Genomic DNA, 27,302 nt, shown 5'->3' on the forward strand with positions numbered 1-27,302 from the left:
AGAGCACTGAGGCGTTCCATTGGAAAAACTTTAAAAGTCTCTCTGTACCACTGTGTAACTGATGGAGGTTGCACTTGTATCCATTGTAGAAGTATACATCTCCTAGCCAGGAGTAAAAGTTTTTGGAGCAACCTCATCTGTCCAGGTAACACAGGCAGCCTCCCAGACTGGCCAAAAAGAAACAAAATAGAGTCCAGGGAGAAAGATTTATGAAAAATTGAGCTGAGCTCCGTAGCAACATTTTGCCAAAATCTGGAGATGAACTGACACTGCCAAACACAGTGGTAGTAAGATCCAACAGCGTTTTTACATTTTATACAGAGAGGTGAACGCTGTGGTTGAATCCTATGTAAGACCTCAGGTGTATATTGAGTTCTGTGTAAAATTTGACATTGGTTTTCCCTGAGTTTGTTGCATGCAAATGTTTTTTGAGCAGACACAAAAGCATTTGACCAAGTTTCAACATCAAGGTCAATTCCCAAATCTGTCTCCCAATGATACTTAGATCTCTCACTTGTTAGAGGGTTCAGTGCCATTAATTGTGCGTAACAAGGGGAAAGGAATTTCTTCTTGGAGGTGGCATTTTCATTAAATTTCAAAAGAAAATTTTCTAGTGGGTGTAGGATAGGTTGGTCACCTGGGAAAGAGAGGGAGGTCCGAACAAAGTGTCTCACCTGTAGGAAACCTAAAAAATCTTGACGTGATATCTTGAATCTATCTTGAATTTGTCCAAAAGACAGAAAAACACCTTTTTCGAAAGAATTGCAGACAAGTTTTAAACCCTTAACATGCCATTTGTTAAATATCCCAAAATCGAAGCCCGGGGAGAATGCTACATTTTTAATAAGAGGCTGCATCGCACTGAAAAAGTTTTTTCGACCCATTTGATTCCTGATGCTGTTCCAAATTCTAAGTGTAACAATAAGAATAGTGTTGTTCTTTATCCCCACTGGAAGTTTAGTTGGATCTAGGGATAAAAGACTCAGTAATGAGAAAGGCTCATAACACCAACTGTCTACATGGAGTTCAGATTGATGCAAAAATGAGTGTAACCATCCTGATATAATGTGTAAATGACAGGCCCAGTAGTAGTACTGAAGGTTAGGCAATGCCTGACCACCCCTATCAACCGGAAGCTGCAAAACCCTCATCTTAAGCCTAGATTTCTTTCCATGCCATATCAATTTGAAAAAAAAAAACCATTCAATTTCAGCAAAAGTGTTTTTGTTAATTTTCAATGGCAACATTTGCATGGGGAAGAGTAACCTGGGAAGGATGTTAATTTTTATCGAGCTTATCCTGTCCATGTCCATAAACGATAGGGGGAGGTCAAACCACCTATTTAGGTCACTCTTAGCTGATTGCAAGACCATCTTAAAGTTTAATTTATACATCTCTGAGGTGTTTGCAGATATCCTTAAACCTAAGTATGAAAACCCTTCATATGACCACCTAAAAGGAAAATTAGTAGGAGGGTCCTTTCCCAACCTGTGGCTCCCCAGTGGTAAGGTTTCAGATTTATCAAAATTAATTTCCTACCCTGAAATTTGGCTGAATTGCTTAATAATATTAAGTAGAATTGAAATAGATGTCTCTGTTTTTGTTATAAATAACAACACATCATCTGCATAGAGGGAAATTTTGTATTCAGTTTTGTTCAGTTTGATTCCAGATATCCCTGGATGGGTCCTTATAGCCTCTGCCAGAGGCTCCATAGCAAGTGCAAATAATAGGGGAGAGAGGGGGCAACCCTGGCGAGTTCCTCTGCCCAGAGGGAAACCATCAGATATTAACCTGTTCACCAAGACCCTTGCAGCAGGGGCACTATATAATAATTTAACCCAGTTAGAAAATTCAGGGCCCACCCCAAACCTATGCATTACACAGAATAGGTACCCCCACTCCACCCAATCAAATGCTTTCTCAGCATCTAATGAGATTGTAAGGGCTTTGTGACACAAGGCAGAACACAGGACTGGACTCAGATGCAGAGTTTTAGATTGTTTTAATCACTAGACTTGATACTCTTAGGCTTAGCTTTGTCAAGGAGGTAACAAAACAAACAGGCACTGGACACAGGGAAAACCAGGCTATAAATACATGAGGAGGGGAAACACAGGTGGAAACGATCAGGGATGATGAGGCAGGCTCAGCTGTGGGGAAACAGACACGGGCAGGGAGAGGAAGGACTGAAAAGAGAGGTAGGTTAAACCTTCAAAATAAAAAAGGAAGTAAAACACGAGACAACACAAGAGACGGACAGGAACTTGATGAGACATGACACTTTGAAGTTATTACTTTGTGAGAATTGAATAATGTTTAAGAGTCAACGTACATTGGACTGGGAGTACCTGCCCTTAACAAAGCCTGTCTGGTCAGGCTTCACCAAAGTCGGTAACACCCCCTCCAGTCTTTTAGCCAAGATTTTAGATAGTATCTTACAATCCACTCCGAGTAAGCTGATAGGTCTGTAAGATGTACACTCAAAAGGAGACTTGTCCTTTTTTTAAATCAAGAATATATGTGCCATATTTAAAGTTGGTGGAGTGCCCCCTGCTCAAATGATTCTTTAAACCTATCTGTTTAAGCTTGCATTTCCGGAACACAATTTCTCATTCTCTGTCAGCTGATTTTATTAATGAATCCAATTTATTTATTGTTTTTAACATGTGATTTTATTGTGTTTTACCTCTAACTTTGTACAGTGACCTTGGGTGTTTTGAAAGGCGCTTTTGAATAAAATGTATTATTATTATTATTAAACATATTCAATAAGGGTCTTACAATTTTTTTAGCCATTTTTTTATAAAAATCAGGCCCAAACCCATCAGGGCCTGGCGCCTTTCCACCTTTCAGGGAATTAATGGCTTTCAGAACTTCTTCTGGACAATGAAGACAATGTCGGTAAATCAGTTCCATTGAGAAAATGTTCTACAAAATGTGCAGTGTTGTCACACTCTAGGGAATAAAGATGTTGATAAAAATCTTTCATAATTTTACACATCATTTTGGAGTTGAAATGTATATGACCTATTTTATCTCTAAGAGAAGGTATTGCAAAGGACCCACTCCTCCCCTGAGCAAGTCGGGCTAGGAGGCGTTCAGGTTTGATTCCAGATTCAAAAAGTCTGTGTTTTGGAAAAAACATTGTTGTTTCTGCTTTTTGGGTAAGTAGTTGGTCCAGAGCAGACCTGGCTGCATATAATTTCTTAAGCACAGATGGCGAGGAGGATTGTTTAAAGTCTCTCTCCAAAGTACAAATTTGATGTTCCAGATCTAATTGTTTGGTGAGACTATTCTTCTTCTTTGCTGCGGTAAAAGAAATTATGGAACCCCTAAGAAACGCCTTGCCAGCTTGCCACAGAACAGATGCACTAACCTCTGGTGTATCATTTGTGGTGACATATAATTCCCATTGGTCTTCCAAATATTTTATAAATACACTTAGAAGAGATTGGTTCAAACGCCACTGTCTTGATAAAGGATCATAATAAGGTGGTAATAATTCTATAAAGACCGAGGAGTGATCTGATAAGACACACGGATTAATGGAACATAGATGGGTTTTATCCAGGACAGATCTGGAGACAAACAGAAAGTCAATTTAGAAAAAGACTAATGAGACCTTGAAAAAATGTAAAATCCCTTACATTTGGATTATAATTCCTCCAGGCATCAAAGAAACCCAGATCATTACATAGCCCATTTGTTGCTTTTGCCATTTTAGAGAGTGGCTGGGTCTTAGGTGGGCTGTAGTCAGAGCCGGGGATCAAACCTGTGTTAAAATCCCCTCCTATTAGAACATGAGAGGGACAAATGGGTGAAACTTCTGCCAGAAATTTTGAATAAAATGCACTATCATATACATTTGGAGCATATACATTACCGACCAATATTTGCTCACCATACAAGATTCCAGGTATTGTTACGTAACAACCCTCTCTATCTTTAACAATTTTTTCCACAGTAAAGGGTAAGTTTTTATGAATAAGTATTGCTACACACCTACTTTTAGAATTATAGGAAGAACAGAAAACCTGCCCCACCCAGTCGCGCTTTAATTTTGAATGTTCATGATCAGTTAGGTGAGTTTCCTGTAATGGAGCAATTTGCACCTTCTCTTTTTTAAGCAAAGTGAGAGTTTTACGCCTTTTGATAACGTGATTGATTCCCTTAACATTAAGGGTTAATATTTTTGTGCTACTCATTACATACAATCATCAGTCCAGCATGAAGTAAAGCACCATGGAAAGGGGAAAAGAAGAGATTCTCAAAAAATAATGCAATATCTGGATCTGCTGTGCTGGCAAAAACACTACCATCAAACAGTGATGGCCAAAGAACAATTACACACATCTCAAAAAACAAAAAAAGAAGAAAAAAAATACCAAATAGGAGTGGTGTAGCGATTACAACTGTATGAAGAAATAAAAATAAAAAAACACTAAATTCAAATTGTAAGGAGACCCACGATGCAGCCAAAAGTTGCTTCCGCTCCACAGGAAAAAAAAGGTTTTAATCCCACTCCCGCTCCACCCACCTAAACATATTATGACCACCCTTAGCCATAAATAAGAAATTAGAACCCCCATCATACCTGTGTGTGTGGACGCACTCAGGTGACAAACACACTTGTGCATAACTTGTTTTTAATGTCTCTATGTCACTGTAACAAAAGGCACTTACGTGGGCCATGTTGGTCAGTGAGTCCGTTATGTCCTCAGCCCAGAGTCTTAACAAAAGCCTCTGCATCTTTTGAAGAAGAGAACTTGTGCTCAACGCCTTGGTGCTTCAGCGCAAGTGTGGCAGGGAAACACATGTTGAAGCGGATTCCTCTCTCAATGAGCGCGCGACACACATCGTTGAAAGCGCGCCTCCTTTCGCGCACCGCTGAAGAGAAATCCTGGGTAAAATAAATCCACTGGTCGTCATATTCCAGCACTGGTGCCGCTTTCACCACTGCCATGATCCGCTGCTTGTCACTTGAGTTGTGAAGCTTGATGATAAGCGGCTGCGGACGCGAGCCTTCCCGCGTCCCGAGGCTCCTGTGTGCCCAGTCCAGCTTGATGCGCATGATCGCGTTTGGTCTCTTATCCAGACCGAGAAATGAGGGCAACCAAGTTTCGAAAAACTGAATGGGGTTTGCACCCTCTGTGCCTTCTTTCAGGTTGACAATCCGAATGTTGTCTCGTCTGCTTCTGTTCTCTAAATCATCCACGCAGCTGATCAGAAGAGCAATTTTCTTTTCTGCGTCCACCAGCCGCTTCCCCAGACCCGTAACTTCGTCCTCCACATACGAAACCCTCTGCTCCGCGGCTGTGATGCGTATTGAATGGTCATCCAGTGTGATGGAGATTTTGTCCAATGTCTCAGAAAACTTAGACAGTGTCCTCCATTGTTGCTCCAAAACTTTTGGAAACTTTCAATATCAGAGCCTCCACGTCTTCTGGGGCCTGAAGATGAGGCAAATCATCCGCTAGCAAGGCGTCTTTGTGGCTATCGCTAGCACTAGCATGGCGTGCCGTGTTCTTTTTAACTTGAAGTTTTGATTGTTTCGACATGGTTCTTTGTTCGTATATCCAATATGTCACTGAGAATTATCAAGACAACTCTTTTACACCCACCTGAAGGCGATAATGGTGGTAGCGGTTATTAAATCTTTATAAAGGTTGGATAGGAGCAGGAGCACAGCAAAAACACGTCTCCTAGTCCAATTATTTATATTTTTAATGTTTTTTTTATTATATTATGTATTGGTTTGACCTTGTGTACAGCACTTTGGGCCTTTGATGGTGGTGGAAAGAGATCTACAAATGAGTAAAATGAAATGATAAGATTGGGTTTACATTTAGACGTACAGAGAAGTTTAAAAGAGTAAGGCAAATACAAGAAACAAGTATGGAGTCACAGTCATCTTAAGATAAGATAAGATAAAGATAAAGATACTTTATTAATCCCAGCTTGGGAAATCGGGTTGTTGCAGCGTCAGCGTTAGGCTCAAGATACAAACACACAAACAATGGGTGACAATAGAAAACAGAACAATCCATCAGAAAAACAATTTGTTAGCATGACAGCTTTGGAGAGAAACAGACAGACAAATGAGTTTATCTAGTAAATGAATGACGAGTTATAGAGTGAAATGGAGTGAGGTAGGAATCATCTCCTGTAGCGGTTGGTGTGCCTAAGCCTCTTGGAGAAGGTGCTCCGCTGACCGTCAAGAACAGGATGGAGAGGATGCTCCGGATTATCCATGAGGGAAACGAGCTTATTTAAAGTCTTCCTCTCCATCGCAGCTTCAAACGTGTCCATTTTACTTTCGATTACAGAACCAGCTCTTCTAATATGTTTGTTCAGTCTATTGTCCCTGGCAGCTATGCTGCCCCCCCAGTAGGCCACAGAGAAGAACAGAGTGCTGGGCACAACAGAATGGTAGAAAATCTCAAGCATCCTGCTACACACTTTAAGGACCTTAGTCTGCCCAGGAAGCAGAGTCTGGTGCTGACCTACACAGCAGTGCAGCTGCTCTTTCAGCTCAGTCTGTTGTAAATGATAACTCCCAAGTACTTGTACTCCTCTACCTCTGCCACATCCCTGCCCAAGATCCTACGAGGCTGGGAAGCTGGTGGTTTCTTCCTGAAGTCCATCACCATTTCTCTGGTATTTTCCACAATGAGTAGCAGGTGGTTTACTCCAGCTCACCTCACGACTTTATCCACAAGTTCCCTGTAATCCTCCTCCGACCACCATTAATGCAGCCAACAACTGCAGAGTCGTCAGAGAATTTCTGAAGATGGCATGACTGAGTTATACTGGAAGTCAGTGGTGTACAAAATGAAACACGTGACAAGACAGGACACTGCCCAACCGGACAAACTGCGGCCTGTCCGACAAGTAGTCAATGATTCAGGAGACCAAGGCCCCATCCACACCCATCAGCCGCAGCTTCTCACCCAGTGACCAGGGCTGGATGGTGTTGAAATCAAAGAATGTGACCCTCACAGTGTCTCCCCCGCATTCCAGGTGTGAATAAGCACGCTGCAACAGGTAAATAACAGCCTCCTACACCCCTAGGCGTGGCTGGTAGGCAAACTGAAGTGGGTCAAGAGATGATTTACCAAAGGTCTAAGGTGGTAACACAAAATACTTTCCAGCACTTTGGCTGCATGGGACGTGAGGGTGACAGGACGGTAATCACTAGATCCAGAGGGAGCAGTCTTCTTGGGAACAGGAACCAAACCTGCAGTTTTCCAGGTGGCCGGCACCTTCATCAGACTGAAGCTCAGGTTAAAGAGGTGCTGGAAAACTGTGGATAGCTGGGCGGCGCAGGACTTCAGTATCCTGGGGCTGATGCCATCCGGGCCAGGAGCCTTTCGTTGGTTAATTTTTTCCAGGTGTCTCTTCACCTGGAAAAAATTAACCAACGAACAGTACACTCGACAACATCGAGTACACTCGATGTTGTTGCCCCCTTGAAACCTAAGTTCGTTAGACAAAACCGAGTAGCACCGTGGTTTAACGCTGAAACTCGTTCTCTTAAACAAGAAACCCGTAAGTTGGAAAGAGAATGGCGCCGCTCCGGTTCAGAGCAGTCTCTGGATATCTGGAAACATAGCCTATTAAATTATAAAAAAAGCTCTGCATAGAGCTAGAAGCCAGTACTATTCAACCTTAATATCAGAGAATGGAAACAATCCAAGATTTCTTTTTAGCACTATTGCTAAATTAACTCGCAGTCAGAGCTCAGTAGAACCACATGTTCCTTTTTTTCTCAGCTCTGATGATTTTCTTACATTTTTTGATAGTAAAATCTCAAATATCAGACATAAGTTAAGTCAAGTTATTCCTACTATCAGCCCAGAACAGGCTGAAGCGGTAGAATTGGAGGCATCCATAGAAACCTCTGTAACATTAGACTGCTTCATTATTGTGGATCAAGCGGAAATAGCATCAATTATAACGTCCTCCAAATCCTCAACTTGTCTGTTAGACCCAATTCCCACTAGACTTTTTAAAGAAACTTTTCCCCTAATTAATGATCCCATATTAACAATGATAAATGCCTCTCTGGAAACGGGTTACGTGCCACAGTCTTTTAAATATGCAGTTGTTAAACCTCTTCTGAAAAGGCCAGTTTGGATCCTAGCATCTTGGCCAACTATAGACCGATATCAAACCTTCCCTTTTTATTACTAAAATCCTAGAAAGAGTTGTAGTTAAGCAGCTTTACTGCCACCTACAGGACAACAGCCACTTTGAAGACTTTCAGTCGGGGTTTAGACCCCACCACAGTACGGAAACTGCACTAGTTAAAGTCTCTAATGATTTGTTATTGGCCTCAGAAAAGGGACTACTTTCTATTCTGGTCCTGTTGGACCTCAGTGCAGCCTTTGACACTATCGACCACAGTATTTTACTCCATAGATTAAAGCAGGACATAGGGATCAGAGGATCTGCTCTCCAGTGGTTTAAATCCTATCTGTCCGATAGGTATCGGTTCGTTAATGTAAATGGCCATTCCTCTCAGTGCACTCGAGTCAACTATGGAGTCCCACAGGGCTCAGTCTTGGGACCGATCCTGTTTACGCTTTATATGCTACCCCTAGGAAAAATAATCAGGAAACACAGCTTTAATTTTCATTGTTATGCCGACGATACGCAGTTGTATTTATCCATGAAGCCTGACCAGAATGACGATATAGAGAAACTGAACGCCTGCATCAGAGACATCAAGACCTGGATGACAATTAATTACCTCCTCTTGAACCCAGAAAAAATTGAGGTCATTATACTTGGTCCTAAAAACCTCAGAGATGCTCTGTCTGCTCAGATAGTCTCCCTGGATGGCATAAGTATAGTCCCTAATTCCACAGTTAGAAACCTTGGGGTTTTATTTGACCAGGATTTATCATTTAAGGCTCACATATCTCAGGCGTGTAGAACTGCCTTTTTTCACCTGCGGAATATTGCTAAGATCAGAAATATACTTTCTAAGAGTGATTGTTACGCCCCCCCTTCTAGTGGCCCAAAAAGGACGCAACACAAAAATGAAGCCCCATCTCCCTCCAGTCTCAAAAGCCAGCACACTTAAAGCAAGTTAAGAGATTTATTTTGATTGAAACATGAGAGCTAGAGTATTTACTTCAGAGTGGACCTAGGCCAAAATAACAAACAAAAATTGACCTACCTAACAAGAACCCAAATCTTACCTAGTAAAACAACATAAACCAAAAGACAACAACTTACCTCCCTAACATAACATAAACATGAGTCAAAGTAAATGGTAGTCCACTCCTACATCTCTAAACTCTATATAGCTGGTTTTGGGAGAGGTGGGAAATGTCAAATGAGCCTCCTTTGGTCTTCTTCCTGGTTCCTTTTATAGCAGGTGTGATTCCAGGAGTGACTTCTGGCAGCCAATCCACTTCCAGTGCTGGAGCACCACACCAATCACAGTCCGGCACCTGCACACTGCCATATGCAAGACACACAAAAAGAAAACCACACAAAGCAAAACGTCCTGGGACGTAACACCCCCATTCCCAAAGATTAAACATTAAAACAAAATGTTTAATACAACCCTGATCGCGAAAGGGTATCAGCTAACACGTTCTCAGAACCCTTCTTGTGATGAACTGAAATATTAAAGTCCTGCAAGATAAGGGACCAACGCATCAATCTCTGATTTGAATTACGCATTTGAGAGACAAATACCAAGGGATTATGATCAGTATAAACTCTGACTGGGCTAGAAGAAGATCCGAGGTAGACCTCAAAATGCTGTAAGGCCAACAGTAATGCAAGAGCCTCCTTCTCTATCGTACTGTAGTTTAACTGATGTTTATTAAACTTCTTGGAAAAATAGCTGACTGGATGATCAACCCCCTGCTGATCCTGCTGCAAAAGAACAGCCCCAGCTCCACCAGCGCATGCATCAACCTCCACAGCAAATGGTTTTGAAAAATCAGGTGCAGCGAGAACTGGTGCACTGCAAAGCAATGCTTTAGCTGCCACAAAAGCATTTTCACACTCAGAAGACCAAACAAATGGTAATGACGGGCTAACAAGATGTGTGAGAGGAGCTACCACTGCAGAAAAATTCTTGCAAAATCCTCGATAGTATCCACACATGCCCAAAAATCGACGCAGCGCTCTCTTGGTCTGTGGGGCAGGGAAATCAAGAATAGCCTGCACTTTTGCAGCCAGTGGGCGTACTTCACCTTGTCCTACTTGTTTTCCCAAATAAGTAATTGTGGCCTTACCAAACTCACATTTTGCAAGATTTAGGGTAAGGGAGGCACCACAAAGACGGCTGAAAATATCAGACAAGGTTTCGAGATGTTCCGACCAAGTTGAAGAATAGACTACCACATCATCCAAGTAAGCCTCACAGTTCTTAACTCCCAACAATACTGTATGCATTAGTCGTTGGAATGTTGCGGGAGCATTGCGCAACCCGAACGGCATGACAGTATACTGGAGGAAGTGGTCAGGTGTAACAAACGCAGAGATCTCCGAGGCACGTGGTGTCAATGGCACTTGCCAATAACCCTTCAGCAAGTCTAATTTTGTTACAAAGTTGGCTGAGCCAACTCTATCAATACAATCCTCCATCCGTGGAAGAGGAAACGAATCAGCCTTGGTGACCGCGTTTACTTTTCTGTAATCGGTGCAAAAACGAAATGTGCCATCTGGTTTTGGGACCAAAACACATGGTGAACTCCAAGCACTACTGCTCTGAACAGCCAAGCCATGTTCGAGGAGGTAGCTCACTTCCTGCTCCATTATAGTCCGTTTAGTTGGATTAACACGATAAGAGTGTTGTTTAATAGGTCTTTGACCTTCCACCTCAATATCATGACTCAGAACAGACGTCTGATGAGGATGATCGGAAAACAACAGCAAATTATCTTCAATCAAACGGATGATGTCACCACGAGCAGGTTCAGACAGATAAGACAAAAAACTGTCCAGTTGGCTCAATATGTCAGAATTCCCCAAACAAGCGGTAGGCATAATTCCACTTTTCTCCATAAGTCCATCCTCTGAAATATGATATTCGGAGGGACGAGCACACATAGAGACTGGAATTACTGGAGCCTCACCAGAAATAGAGCTCGAGTCCCCTCTGGAAAAATAACGCTTCAGCATGTTGATGTGACAAACTCGAGATTTCGTCTTTCTGTCATGAGTTTGGATAACGTAATTGGTGTCATTGATTTTCTTCTCCACCTCATATGGTCCAGAAAACTGTGCCTGCAGGCTGGAACCAGGCAAAGGCAACAACACCAGAACTTTATCACCTGCACAGAAACTTCTAGTCACAGACTTCTGATCATAACGTGACTTCATTTTAAACTGAGCACGTGCTAAGTTCTCCTTTGCCAACTGACACACATGTTGAAGACGCTCCCGAAAATTACTAACGTAATCCAACACATTACATTCAACATCAGATGTTTCCAGCCACCTGTCTTTTAGAAGTTGAAGAGGGCCACGCACCGTGTGTCCAAATATCAAAGCTGCAGGACTAAAACCAAGAGATTCCTGAACAGTCTCTCTGACAGCAAAAAGTAAAAGTGGAAGACCCTCATCCCACTCTTTACCAGACTCAAGACAGTATTTAGCCAGCATAGACTTTAGAGTCTGATGGAATCGTTCCAGTGCACCCTGGGACTCGGGATGGTATGGACTCGAAGTTTGGTGTTTAATCTTTAGTTCAGCAAGCACTTGTGCGAACACACGAGACATAAAATTTGTTCCTTGGTCTGTTTGGATAACCTTGGGCAACCCAAAAGTTGAAAAGAATTTTATAAGCGCTTTCACAATAGGGGTAGCCTTCATTGTGCGCAATGGGATAGCCTCTGGAAAACGAGTGGCAGCACACATCACCGTTAAGATGTATTGATGACCAGATTTAGTTTTTGGCAGAGGACCCACACAGTCCAACAAAACTCGTTCAAAAGGTTCTCCCAGAACCGGAATTGGCTTTAACGGAGCTTGTGGAATAGGCTGATTTGGTTTTCCCACAAGCTGACACGTATGGCAAGAACGACAATAGTCTGCTACGTCAGATCGTAGTCCAGGCCAAAAAAAATTACGCAGTATACGGTGGTATGTCTTTTTGACACCTAGATGTCCCGCTAGGCTGCTGTCATGTGCAAGACTCAGTACCTGCAGTCTGAAGTTCCTTGGTACTACCAGTTGGTCAGTGTTGTCCAAGTCACTTGAATGTTGAGTCCAACGTCTCATCAGAATGCCATTTTCCATAAAATATATCACATTTGGCATCTTTACCCCTCCGTTATCTACCGCAGAAGAAAAACAAGCAGCGAGTGTAGGATCGTTTTGCTGCGCTGTTAACATGTCTCTAGTAACATTCAAAATCATATTGTCAGTCTGACAACCTGACTTAGTCTCACTTTTAATCGTCGACTCACGCTTCTGGGGTGACTGAAGAGTCTCACTTTCATCAAGTGTGGACATAAAAGACTCAGACAAATCTATTGTTTCACCCATCTTACGAGCCTGTGCGCGTGTAATTGCACATACAGGAAACACATTTGGCACGGAGGATGCAAAAGCACTAGATGCAACAGAAGGTTTTTCAACAACTTCTGGTAATGGAAAAACCTGCCCACCCGCCAAGTCATTTCCAAGAATGAATGAAACACCACTGATTGGTAACCGTGAGCGAATGGCTACTTTAACACGTCCTGTAACCAGTGGGGAATGCAAATGTACTTCATGTAAGGGCACTCGCAGGACGCTCATTTTTATACCCCAAACTAATAAGTCAGAACCACATGAGGTTTCTTCTGACAATGGCAAGACTGACTCCAACATAAATGACTGATAAGCACCGGTGTCTCTCAAAATAGTAACTGGTACTTTATCTTTGTCCTCCCCAGTTAAAGATACATAACCATGAGAAATAAATGGTACAAAATTGGGTTCCACGTCAGTCTGAGGATTTTGTTCAATAGAGCTTTTCTCAATCAAAACAGAATTAACAAAACCCACACCAGTAGGAGTGACAGAGTTTCTTGTCAGTTTCTTTAAAGAACATGGCATGTTGCAACCAGATGTCCAGGTTTATGACAATAAAAACATTCTCGATTGTCACCAACAGAAGTGGGCATGCCCTTACGCGCTGCTTTTGGAGACGTTTTTTGTTCATTATTGGAATTACGATTTATTGATGGATGGAACACATTTTTATGAGTCAAAATAAACTCATCTGCCAAGACCGCCGCTTTCATAAGACCTGTCACCTTCTGTTCATTTAAATAAATGACCATGCGCTCTGGCAAACATTTCTTAAACTCCTCCAGTAGGATAAGTTCTCTTAAATCCTCAAGACTTTTCACTTCGCATGCAGAGCACCACTTATCAAACAAAATACTTTTTTCTCGCGCAAATTCCACAAATGTCTGGTTGGCAGTTTTTACTACATTCCTAAAGTTCTGTCGATACGCTTCAGGGACAAGTTCATAAGCCTGCAACACAGTTTTTTTCAAAACTTCATAATCTAGACTTTGGTCAAGTGACAAAGAAGAGCAGACTTCTTGGGCTTTGCCAAAAAGTTTACACTGCAACAGTAAAGACCAACACTCCTTAGGCCAATTTAATGCAGTGGCTATGCGCTCAAAAGCACCAAAATAAGAGTCAACTTCTGATTCACCAAATGAAGGAACTAATGGGATATATTTACTGATGTCAAAACCGTTCAAAGGAGAGACAGATGTGCCTGGAGGTGACGTGGCAACAGATGGTTTGTTTTCTAACTCAAGAGCTCTAACGCGGAGATGCATAGCTTGTACCTCGAGCTCCTTGTGACGGGTTTCCACTTCTTTAATACGGAGGGTTAACCGAAGATCCTCGGTGGACATATGGGAATGAAAATCAGAACCCGATTCAGTTTTCTGTCTGGCATCAAACACACCAGCAACCTCTGCCACCTTAGTCTCCGCAGCATCACCATCCTTCTCCTCAGCAACAGGTGACGCAGAGAACACGCCCCTCTCCAAAAGGGCCTCGCACAGCAGCTGCTTAATCTCAGCTTTCCGGATGCTGGAAGAGACTTCAAGGCCAAAGCTGTTAGCAACAAGAATCAAACGTGCTTTTGTACATCCATCTAGTTTGGCCCGCGACGGAGCCGCCAAAAAATCCTCAAGAAAAACATCCATATTTTCCCCACACCACAAGAAAAAAACTGCCAACCAGAACTCACCAACACAAGGCGGAGAAAAACCAATGGACGAGCCCCCAATTTATGTTACGCCCCCCCTTCTAGTGGCCCAAAAAGGACGCAACACAAAAATGAAGCCCCATCTCCCTCTAGTCTCAAAAGCCAGCACACTTAAAGCAAGTTAAGAGATTTATTTTGATTGAAACATGAGAGCTAGAGTATTTACTTCAGAGTGGACCTAGGCCAAAATAACAAACAAAAATTGACCTACCTAACAAGAACCCAAATCTTACCTAGTAAAACAACATAAACCAAAAGACAACAACTTACCTCCCTAACATAACATAAACATGAGAAAACATGAGTCAAAGTAAATGGTAGTCCACTCCTACATCTCTAAACTCTATATAGCTGGTTTTGGGAGAGGTGGGAAATGTCAAATGAGCCTCCTTTGGTCTTCTTCCTGGTTCCTTTTATAGCAGGTGTGATTCCAGGAGTGACTTCTGGCAGCCAGTCCACTTCCAGTGCTGGAGCACCACACCAATCACAGTCCGGCACCTGCACACTGACATTTGCAAGACACACAAAAAGAAAACCACACAAAGCAAAACGTCTTGGGACGTAACAGTGATGCTGAAAAACTCATCCATGCATTTGTTACGTCGAGGCTGGATTACTGTAACTCCTTGTTAGCAGCGTGTCCTAAGAGTTCCTTAAGAAGTCTCCAGCTTGTTCAGAACGCAGCTGCTAGACTGCTAGATTGTTAGCAGGAACTAGCAGAAGAGATCACATCACTCCTGTGTTGGTTTCGCTCCATTGGCTCCCAGTTGATTCTAGAATCAAGTTCAAGATCCTCCTATTAACCTATAAGGCCTTACATGGAATGGCCCCATCCTATATTAAGGACCTCATAGTCCCTTACCATCCAATGAGAACACTTCGCTCGCAAAATGCAGGACTGCTTGTGGTTCCTAGAATTAGTAAAAGTACGGTTGGAGGTAGAGCGTTCAGCCACCAAGCCCCTGTCTTATGGAATAAGCTCCCAGCTTATGTAAGAGAGGCCGATTCAGTTTCTACATTCAAAGTTAGACTGAAAACATTCCTCTTTGGACAGGCTTATTGTCAGACTAGTTAGTATTCAGAGATTATTTAACTTAATGTTAATTTGTTTAAATTAAACTTAATAGTAACTATTTGTTTTAAAAGGCTGCTATAAGTTGAAGCTGGGGTAACTATGGTGCACTGGGGTTCTGTCCTCTTTTCTCTTCTACTTCTACCCTTCCTCTCTTCTCCATTCTTGATCATTATTCATCATTCAGTTCTCCGTGCCTCTGTTTGGTGCAGTGCGATTCATGTATTGTCCCTCTTTTCCTCTCCCCTCCTGGGGAGTGGGAGTGCTTCCAGACTCCAGTTGGCTCATCCGTGCTCCAGCTCCTGACCGTCTACCTCGCCTTTGCTACTGCTCCTACACCTGGCTGTGGATCCTGCCTCTGGCTCGTCTCTGGCTCGTCTCTGCTCTGTACCCGACCGAGTACCTCGTCTCTGCTCCTGCTCCTACACCTGGCTGTGGTTCCTGTCTCCGGCTCGACTCGCGCCCCTGACTGTCCCCCCAACCACAGCTGGATGAAGCTCGTCTGCTGGACTTTATATATGTAGTTGTAGATTTAGATAAGTTAATTCTTCTCTAAGAGTTCTGGTAAATTGCCTGTCCGTCCTGGGGGAGGATCCCTCCTTCATGTGGGCACACCTGAGGTTTCTTCGTTTTTTCCGGAATCCGTTTTTTTTGGGAGTTTTTCCTCACCGCGAAGGGGGGTCTAAGGGCAGGGATGCCAGTGTAGCTTAGTCAGTTTGTCAGTTCATTTTAGTATTTTCCTATTGAACTCTTTGTATTCGTGATCCTTTTGAGTTTATGTTTTACTTCGAAGCCCATCGACACAACTGTTGTTGTGATTTTGGGCTATACAAATAAAATTGAATTGAATTGAATTGTGTTAATGCAAAATGAAAAATCAATACTTCAAAATGCTTTTTTCCTTGAAAACCACTTATTCTGTGTCGCAATATTCAATTCGAAAACCAACCTCTGCATCATCGAAAAGAAGACCAAGGAGATGATCGTGGACTTCAGGATGCCCCCTTCCCCCCATTCACACTGGAGAGGACGTCGTGGAAGTGGTTTTCAGCTTCAGGTATCTGGGCGTGCACATCTCCAGGGACCTTACCTGGAGCACCAACACTTCCTGCCTGGTCAAAATGGCAAACCAGCGCCTCTATTTCCTGAGGAGGCTCAGGCGTGCTGGGATGGGGATCTCAGTCCTGACCTTCTTCTACAGGTGTGTGGTGGAGAGCGTCCTGACCTCCTGCATCACGGTGTAGCACGGCAGCTGCTCTGCGGCAGAGAGAAAAGCTCTGCAACGAGTGACCAAAGCTGCACAGAGGACTGTGGGCTGCAGCCTACAGACCACCACTGACATCTATATGACCAGATGCAGGAAAAGGGCCTCCCGCATCCTGAAAGATCCCACTCACCCCTCACACCCTCTGTTCTCCCTGCTCCCCTCAGGCAGGAGACTGAGGAGCATAAAGAGCAGGACCACCAGACTGAGGAACAGTTTCTTTCCTGAAGCAGTCAGACTGCTGAACTCCGGTTGATCACAGCACCCCCCCCCTTTCTCTCCATGGACAACAAGCTCATTCTCAAGTGCAATATCACAGGGCTGTGCAATACTTAATATAATTTACTGTGCAATTTGAAACATACTTCTGTGCAATACTCATCAGGAACCACACCGTGGAACCACACCGAACCACATCCAGCTTCGCAGGACTACCTAGCCGTTTTTCTGCCTTCTGCGGTCCTCCTTCGGACGCACAGAGGACAAGCTTTTTTCCGGCCGAGAACAAACTGCAATTATTATTTTTTCCTTCATGATAAACTTTTAAACAGTTGCCTCTTTGCCCATTACAAAGGATTCCATCAAAAATGCACATTTGCATGCATTTACATAGACTTTTCATTGGAAGAGGTCGCTCGAATAAGCATTTCAGAGGCCGCTGTCAACAAAGCTTTATTGTTTTAATTTGCTAATAGATTTTACAGCTGATGCTGCCCAGAACCTCCAAGTTTTGAACTCAGTAAACTTGTTTTATCACTTCAGACAATGGTGGAGGCAATGTGGGGAGGGGGTAGCAGCCAGATCTGACCTGGTGGGAGGGAGGTCTTGTGAAATCTGAATCCTCTCTAAACTAACTTAACTAACTTGTTAATACTTACATTGTTTCTTTGAGAACATATGTTACAGTAAATAACAATGTGCCATAGATTTTTGCATCGTGTGTTTCCACTTTTCTTTGACCAGAACAAACAAATGCTGCACAAACTGCTGGTTTTCCACTCAGAGTGATTCACCAATCAGGTGAAAGCCAGCCGAGTCTGGTACACCCCCACCCCACCACCACCACCGGCCACCAGGCCCAAAAAATCAGCTTTAAGAGTGGATGTTTTCTTTTGAATTTAATCTCCTGTTTTATTTTTTTGAAAAGCCGTTTTACTTTAGATTATCTCAGTCCGATCAGCTGAAGGTTTTACAGCATCCCAGTTCTGTACTTGTTTCATCAGTAAGCAAAAGTCCCACAGATCTGCCCGACACCAACACCTGTTCCCCAGAAACACACTTCTCTCTTCACAACAGTCTTTGCATTGTTACACTCAACAGAATGCAAATGATGATCCATCACTGGGCTCATGTTTGACCTGACTCACATAAGAGGTTCTGTGTCTGTTTTGGCTTGTTGAACCTCCTATCCGTGTCATGCTCGTTTGAAAGCCAAAGTGTGACCTGGCTGCTGACTGAACGTGGAAACTGAACGTGGTGGCAGAAACGTAAACATTTATTACATAAACTTAAACAGGACAAAATCCGTGGAGAAACAAAAAGCAGATAAATCAGATGACCTGACATGGTAGAACTGAAAACCAGACACTTCTACTCTCTGAGGACAACTAACAGAAAAGATGACAGCTGTGGATGATTAACATGAGCCTGGGGTGACTGATAAAGGACAAAACATGACCAAATACATCACTGAAGAACCAAACTAAACCACAATATACTCACAGCAACAGTTAGATAACATTAAATACTATTGATCATTTCAGCATTATACGGATAAAAGTTGTTGGACATCTGTGTTTTAAATACCATATGTATTAAATGTGATTTATGTTTATCATGCCTGCAGCACATTGTGACAACCTAACAGTGTTTGATTGCTATGATGTCGGCAAAGTCTATGATAAAGTGAACAAACGCATGTTGACAATAATTTGTGTACAAAAACAAAATGACAGTTGGATCACTTTCACCTACAGTAGCTGAGAATTTATCTATTAGTAGTTTAATTTTAAATTTTACGTAATTTCTGTATTGTTTAAGGACAAAAAAAAAAGAGTTTTTTTGCCCTTCTCTGACTTTGAGCCACTGCCCTTCTAAAAACCTATGCACGGCCCTGGTTCAGCTAGAACACTCCAGAACCTTTTTTTGTTTTTTTTGACCAAGCTGCTCCTTTGCTGCCTTGGTTAGGCATTAGTGTCATGATGGAAGATTAAGCTATGCTTCCCCCTCAGTGCTCTCAATGATGGAAGGAGGTTTTTGTCCAAAAGCACAACATACATGGCTCCATTCATCCTTTCCTTCATACAGATCAGTCGTTTTTGTCTTTTTTGCAGAACAGCACCCCCAAAATATGAAGCTTCCACCTCCATGCTTCAAAACAGGTGTTGTGATCTTGGGATGCAGCTTTTTTGATGACATATTTATGATGAACACTACTGTGTTCGTTTTTAGTAAGGCTCTTTTAGAGAGGCTAGCTCAGAAACTGTGCGAGTCAATGCACATTCATTTATACCCAAACCCAGGGTTGGTAACCTGTAATATACGAAGGAACGTTCCATTTTCTTCAACGATCATAAACTGGATGCGATCTGTGGTCATCTAATGAAGATGGTCACCGGGTGATCGTCGCTGGATTCCTGGCGTGACGAACCTTTGACGGGCCTTATACTTCATCAATAAAGGGAAGTCGCAATTTACTTTCTTTCAAAGCTGGCACCTTATATTATATACATTTTTGCCAACGTTGAGATGCTGATGGCGTCCTGCTTTCCTGTAGCACCTGTGTGTTATGCCCCTAATCTGAAGCGGATCCAGGAGCGCTTGGCTGGTTGACGAGATTACTGTCTTTGTGTGAAGGAAAGTGCTTGATTTAACCCTCGGATTGTGTGATCGATACACATTTAAAGTTGAACAAAGATTGAGCAGTAGTTCGCTCTTTTTGCCCACAGCTTTCAAGTTCTGTGTTGCTTCTTGTATGTGCGGCACGTCACGGGAGGACGTCTGACAAACAACAGTTCTTGGTGTATCCCGAACTGGATTCTGACAGAAATCTGGACTGAATGCTGCCATGGCCACAGATTTAAACTCCTTCCTTCGGAGCCCCCGACAAATAATATCAAGGGCTGAACTATTCTTCCTGCTAACATTGGCCTTATTTTCCATCGAAGACTTTGGCATTGCCATAGTTCTTCGGGAGTCAGATGACTCCCGTCCAGTTAATCCAGTGTATTATGTATTTCGTGCTGGAACAAAAACTTTTATTCATAAATGTTATAATGCTTACTCGCCTGTGTGTCTCTCAGACAATCCAAATGAACTGCTGCACTTCAGCTGTTTAATTGGTCTCCAGAAGACTTTTACTATAAACTCTAAAGCCTTCTTAAAAACGTTCCCATCTCTAGGACCTTCAAGTGCAGTATGTAAGAAACCACAACTTCAACTATCTTTTTATTGTTGATAATCTCCGGGAATATTCCACCAAACCCTGGACCAGATAGTCCTACTTTTAGTACCCCTGAAGATTTTAAATCTAGTAATGGTCTTGGATTCATTCATCTCAATGTAAGGAGTTTATTGCCTAAAATGGATATGATACGCATTTGGGCAATATCAACTGAAGCAGATGTAAGTGTTGTTTCTGAAACATGTTTTCAGGGCTGACCGTCCCAAAAGAGGTGGAGGTATAGCCATCTATATCAAAACTAAACTTAATGCAAAAGTTCTTATTTAAACATCAATGTCAAAGAAATGTGAACTTTTAGCTCTTGATCAAGAGATCTCTGATTCTCTGCATATTACCTTAGTTGGTTGCTATAGAGCACCCTCTGCTGATAGCTCCGCTCTTCCCTCTTTAATGGAACTGCTGTCTTCCTTAAAATATAATGAAGTTGTGATAATTGGGGATTGAAACTGGAACTGGTTGCAACCTGTTTCTGATGATTTTAAATCTTACTGTGATTCCTTGAACCTGTTTCAATTAGTAAATGATCCTACTTGACCTAACCCCAAATTTCTGGAGAAATCCTTGCTAATTGATTTGATTCTTAAAAATTCTCCCTAAAAGTATTCAACTCCTGCTGTATTTGCAAATGATATAAGTGATAATTGTATCATTGCTACTTCGAGAAACACAAAAATGCCCAAAACCAAACCACACATTATCATAAAGCGCAATGTCAAGCAATTTTGTGAACAATCCTTTTGTCAGGATTTAAATGAATTTGAATGGCACGCAATGATGGAAATTGATAATGTTGAAACGGCCTGAAGTTATTTCCATAATGAATTTACAAAAATTCTTGATAAACATGCTCATATCCGGCACTATGAAGTGAAAGGTCGTAATAATCCGTGGTTTAGCTCAGAATTGGCTAACCAGCTACATGAAAGGAATGTAGCATGGGCAAAAGCTAGACATTCTGATGATCGATTTCTAACTGGCTGGCATTCAGAAAACTACGCAATGCCTGCACTACTGCAATTCGAAATGTGAAAGTGAAATGTGAAAAAGTTTTGGAAGATAGTTAAGTCCCTAAATGAAAATACTTCAGGTGTTGAGCTCCCTTCAAGTATAATGAAAAAACACTTGTAATATAACAGACAAGACAGAGATGCTTTCATGTTTTAATGAGCATTTTGTCCACCATTCCACATTTATGGAAATCGGCTCATGTGTTATCTCTACTTAAAAAATTTGAATCACTATAGACCAATTTCCAAGTTATCCATTTTGGCAAAAGTTTTATAAGACCTTATAAGTATACAATTAAAAGAATTTCTCACTTCAAATAATATCTTAAGCCCATCACAATGAGGTTTTAGAAAGCAACATAGCACAATAACCGCAGCTCTTAAAGTTTTAAATGATATTTCTGAATCCCGGATGACAAACACCACTGTGCCGCCCTCTTCATTGACCTCTCTAAAGCCTTTGATACTGTGGCCAATACTCTGCGTAAACAGAAACTGTTGGGCTGTCAGAGCATACTGTCGGGTGGTTTACAAACTGCCTGTCTGACAGGACACAGTGTGTCTTTACACACTGTTCAGAACCAAAAATCGAACATTTTGATAGTATCCTCAGGGGTTCCACAAGGCTAAATTCTTGGGCCGCGTCTTTTTACCATCTATATAAACAACCTTGATGAAGGCATTATCGATAACCTGCACCTATATGCTGATGATACCATCTTGTACACTTCAGCACTTTCAATTGAGCTTGCCATATCAAAGCTCCAATCAGCTTTAATTCAACTGCAGAACACCTTTTATCATTTAAAACTGGTTTTAAACTCTAACAAGACTAAATATATGCTTTTCTCTTAAAGCAAAGCCAAACTCCAAAACCTGCCCCAAATACTACAAAAGAAGGAGATTTAATTGAACTGGTAATAGAATACAAAAACTTTGGTATTTTAATTGATGACTGTTTAACTTTTAAACCACATATTCAGAAACTGGCTCACAGGCTGAAACTAAAATTACGCTTTTATTTAGGAATCAAATCATGTTTATCATTTGAAGCCCGGAAGAAACTTGTCACTTTTATGTCTGTCCTTGATTTTGGTGATGTGAAAAAGTAAAATAACCACAGACTAAAACACAACTTCAACAGTGCGTGCTTCGACATGCAAAAGCTACTGAGCTAGCGGCCAGTGAGGAGGCATGTGTGTTGTTGTTGTGCTGCTGCCTCTTGGCCAGGACGCTCTTGCAAAAGAGATTTTTGATCTCAATGAGTTTTTTATCCTGGTTAAATAAAGGTGAATGAAAATAGTTTCCGGAGAACTTTAGATGGGCTTGGATATTTTCTGGGTTTAGCAGGGAGGTCTTTTTATCACTGCAGGATTTGAATTCCTGACAATGCTGTGTGTTACCATAGTAACACACAATGTGGTATTTCCTGGATTAATTTTTACATTCCGTCTCATGCAGTTGTATTGCTTCTATGATAAATGTTAGACATCTCTTATCATTTGAAGTGGAAGATTTTGGATAACTGGTGGTAATTGCAATGATGTACGTGGAATCCCACAACGAAGCTGTCTTGGCTATATGCGCCAAAGTATTTTAGGAAATGATATGCAAATAATACCATTTATGCTTCTGTGTGGGTCTGTTAAACCATCTAACATTTTTGAAGACCGTTTCCATTCATATTTTAAAGGAAATTGTCATGACTTGGTAGGCGGGACAGACACAGGCGTTGGAACCCATAAGGAAAACACAGGTGAGTAAGATGGTAAGTAATTGAGTTTTATTTTTGGCGTGGCTTGGAGTCGTGGTGTGGCTGGTAATCTTGGTGTGGCTAGGGCTCATGGCGTGGCTGGAGGTCTTGGCGTGGCTTGGAGTTCCCAGGCTCAAGTGAACACTCGTGGTTTGAAGTCCTGTAGGTGAGGCGTAAAACAAGATTTAGAGAAGAGCAAAAACAAATGAGCAAAGGTTTTACTGTAGTTACCAGACTAAGCACCATCAGGGGCAACGAACTGGCGATGAATGCTGGAACTGGATCTCCTTAAGAAGGCTGGAAGGTGTTGAGGTGAGTAGTCACAGCTGGACCAAATCAGGAAGTAGAGCAGAGACGGAAGGGGGAGGAGAGACTGCCAGAGGCACCATGACAGAAATGGAGATAAAAATGACAAGAAAACAACAACAACAAATAAACAGGAAAGATGTTTGTTTTATTAGTGTTGTTCCTAAAAGAAAAACAAAGTTTATCATGCTTGGTTCTGAAAGAAACATTTCCATTTTCTATGTGTTACTTATTTCTCCCTTTTAGCCAGATAAGTAGAAAAAAAAGAAAGAAAAAATACAATGAAAACGTTTTTTGATTGTTTTAATTAATATGTATTAATGTGGCTATTAAAAAGATACATTTGCTAAAGTCCATTGAAGATAAACCTTTTCTTCTTTATCCCCATGAGGTTGAGCTTTATGTTTTAGTTGATACTTGAAAAAACTGACTTATTACAACAAACCACCATTTTAAAATAGTCATTATTTTGTTTACATACCCTGGATTAAAAATTCTGACTAAGACAGCTCGGTGAGGACAGTAGGTGAGGTGAGGTGAGGATGATATGGGCGAGAATCTTAGGCTCTGTGAAACTCAGCTTCAATGCAGGCTGGTGGATCCTGGAAAGACCCGGAAAAACATGGAGAGACCTGAAAAGTGCCAGAAGGTTTGAGTTGACTGCTGTTCTTTAGCATGCAAAACTAGGACGGAAAAAGTTCATTTTGTCTTCATTGCAACAAAACATGATTCTTTGTCTTTCCAAACTGTCATTTGAGACTAAGATTCAGGCTCTGCAGGGTTTTTTTCTGCTCCATTAAGTATTCAAGTTTGAGAGTGAGGTGATTCCATCCATCAAGAATAGGAAAAGCACTTTTTTTTGCATATGGCTTTAAAGTTTGCAAGTTCACCATCATGTAAATTTCACCCAAAGCTCTGACCTCAAACAGGAAGAAGCAAATATTTGCATGTCTTCTGGCTGCAGCTCTGTTTGCTGGTTCTCTTTGTCCAAAAACAGATTCTTGTTTCCAACAGAAACAAGAATTCAGTTTGTGAAAACTGTGTTTGCATCAAATGGAAACTTTTTCCCTTTTGAATATTCAAATGCAGACACATCAGTGGCTCACTGCAGTCTTTTCTGCTGCAGCACATCAGACTGAAGACAGAAGGTTCATCATCACAGTGAGGACATCACCCACGGTCAGTTTATCCTTCAAGTTACTCTAAAGATTTACATATAAGGATTTATTATCAGTGTTTTTTTTTTCTTGTTGTTGTTTTAATAAAAGACTAACATTTTTTTTTTTTACAATTGAAATAGATAAAGTTTTTGGATTTCATTGTGTGAAAAATACCTGTGAGAGAGTTTCTGCAGAGTTTAAACAGGATTCTTCATCCTGCATACATTCAGAGTTGAAGTTAAAGAAGAGTTTGAGCGGACGAAGCAAAGATGCAGTGGAGTCTGATCCTGATCCCTCTGATGGGTATGTGGACAGCAGCAGCTTTACTGTTGGAGGCTGTAGCTGAAATCAACACAAAGCTTCATAAATAATAATCTCAACATGTTGTTTGTTTGTTTGTTTCAGGTCAGCTGTATTTTATTAAATGTTACGTGTATGAATATAAATACATTGAGAGCCCAAAGAATTGGACTGAAGCTCAGAAATACTGCAGGAAGAATCACACTGACTTGGCCACAGTGACCAACATGACTGATGTTAAGAAACTTAATCAAACAGCAAAACAAAGACCAGCTTGGATTGGTTTGAAAAAATACACAAACAGCAAAGAAACATGGCACTGGTCTCTACCTGGACTGAGCTTCATTAAGGAGGAGGCATATTGGAGTTATGGTGAACCAAATAATCATGAAAGTGAGCTGTGTGTATTTTTAAGGGAGAACTTGACCTGGGTTGATGATTACCAGTACTGCACCATGGACCAACGTTTTATCTGCTACAATGGTGAGTTAAGTTATCTTTTTTTTCCAAATCATCAGAATCAAACACAGTCGTGTCCAGTTTTTTTGTGAAAAACAACAGTTATTGTTTACTAAAACAGCTGAAAATCCCTGTGCAAACATGATGTTTCTGTGTTTGTTCCACAGAAACTAATCCAACTCAGAAATTCCATCTAATAGAGACGCCTCTGAACTGGACCAACGCTCAGCGTTACTGCAGAGAGAATCACACAGACCTGATCAGTGGACGACAGCAGCTGGATCAGTTGAACCAAAGCCTGTATAGTGAGACTAGGGAGAAGCTGCATGACCAAAACATACCCCGTGTTTTCATTGGTCTGTTCAGTGACATGTGGGCGTGGTCAGATGAAAGCAGCTTCTCCTTCAGATACTGGGATCCACAGAGTGACAGGGATAAAAGTTGTGCTGTTTTAACAAACAAAGGAATGTGGAGCACAGATGGATGTGATCAAGAAAAACATTTCATTTGTTATGATGGTGAGATCTTCTCTGGTATATTTTTGACGTACACACAAGTGCAGTGACAAAATAGTTAAACCTAATCTAATCTGTAAACCTAATTATTATTTACATAATCTCCATGAAACTGACAGACTTTATTGTCTTAGAGTTGAAGACTTTTTATGTTCTCTGTTTTCTTCATTATTAAAATTTTAACATAAATAAAAACATGTTTTTTAAGCCTTTAAACTGCAATTTCTTCCCGTTTACCTTTCATCAGATCATGTGATCCTGATCAAAGAGAGCAGGACCTGGGAGGAGGCTTTATACTACTGCAGACATCACCACCATGACCTGGTCACCATCACTAACATGGATGAACAGAGATGGGTCCAGGAGAAAACCAAGAATGCCTCCTCTCCCTTTGTGTGGACTGGACTGCGCTACACCTGCTCTCTGGGGTTCTGGTTCTGGGTCAGTGATGAGGTGGTCCACTACAAGAACTGGGACTCACCTGAACAGGTGAATGAGTGTGACATGTCAGGAGCCATGGAGACAGGAGGAGAACACAAGTGGTTCAAGAAACATGATGAGGAGAAGTTCAACTTTTTCTGTTCAAAGTAGAAATCAGTTCACTGATGACAGGTCATTTATTTACTAGTTTGTTGGATTTGGTGCAGTTAGTTCTGTAGATTGTTATTTTCTGATCTTTTACTTTAAACACATCATACAAATAATGCCTTGTTTTGATTTGTGTGTAAAATATTGGCAGAATTGTAGTCTTTGTCACTTCTGTCCTGTTCTTTGTGATTAACACGAAGTAACAGATATTGAATAAAGCTGCCTCAAGATTTAATTCCCAAAATGTAACAATTAAAATTAGTGTACTAGTTTCACAATTGACAAAAACGAAAAAAGTAAATGGACTTTTGAAAACTGAACTACAAACATCCTTATTATTTTTGAAGGAGCAGGTGCGAATCTTTGGGCTGCAGGGCTCTCTACTGTTTGAAGCATGTCACTGCAAGACTTAACATTTTTGTACTTTATGTCTTTCTAATATGGGCTGCCGTTAGTAAGGTTAAATAGTAAAATAACAGCATATTTTTTGTTACTTTGCGTGTTTTAGGAAAAAAAAACAGCCTTTATTTTTCAAATGCATATTTTTAGCTTTGAATGAAAGCCCATGTTCAAGCTTAATATTCTGCTGTAAATTAGGATTTTTCACAATCAAGATGTAAAATGATTGCAGAATTTTTCTGTCCCCCTTCCTCTCTCTAAAATAGTGTTTAGATTGTTCATGAGAAGGCATTTGTGAATCTCTGTTTTTGCCTATATCCATTGCATTCAATGTAAAAGTCATTCATGTAAGTATTCTGTTTTCGTCACGAATTCAATGTCGTTTTTACTGTACCCCAGAGTGTTCACAGGGCTGGGCCTCCTAAAGGGGGAGTACAAGATAAAACTCAAAGAAGGTGCTAAACCTTATGCCTTGTCGCTGCCCAGACGAGTCCCTTTGCCCTTATATGACAAAGTAAAGGCAGAGTTAGAAACAAAGGAGAATATGGGAGTGATTGAGGCCATCGAGGAACCAACAGAGTGGTGCGCTGGGATCAGTGGCGGTTCTACCCTGAATTACTCCCTGTGCGAGACCCTACCAAGCCCCCCCCCTGCCCCCCATAGAGCATAAAGCTGTCTACTGTCCAATTCCCAGTTCCCTTCAAAATGCAGTATGTCGCCTAGTGCCTTGCATTGTTCTATCAGCTCCTTGTCTGCAATACAGGC

The 27,302-nt window shown here is 41.5% G+C and overlaps 1 protein-coding gene across 1 annotated transcript; it reads left to right on the top strand.

The window, feature by feature from the left end:
- Positions 1-24,432: 24,432 nt before the first annotated feature.
- LOC110017066 (C-type mannose receptor 2-like) lies at positions 24,433-26,893 on the top strand. Its single transcript, XM_020711561.3, has 4 exons — positions 24,433-24,579; positions 24,682-25,059; positions 25,203-25,553; positions 25,798-26,893. The coding sequence occupies exons 1-4, from the start codon at positions 24,546-24,548 to the stop codon at positions 26,139-26,141; spliced, it is 1,107 nt and encodes a 368-aa protein (XP_020567220.2). The 5' UTR covers positions 24,433-24,545; the 3' UTR covers positions 26,142-26,893.
- Positions 26,894-27,302: the final 409 nt, after the last annotated feature.

Source organism: Oryzias latipes, chromosome 18 (assembly GCF_053564925.1).
Source record: "Oryzias latipes strain Hd-rR chromosome 18, Olatipes_Hd-rR_3.1".
NCBI classification, from domain to species: Eukaryota; Metazoa; Chordata; class Actinopteri; order Beloniformes; family Adrianichthyidae; genus Oryzias; species Oryzias latipes.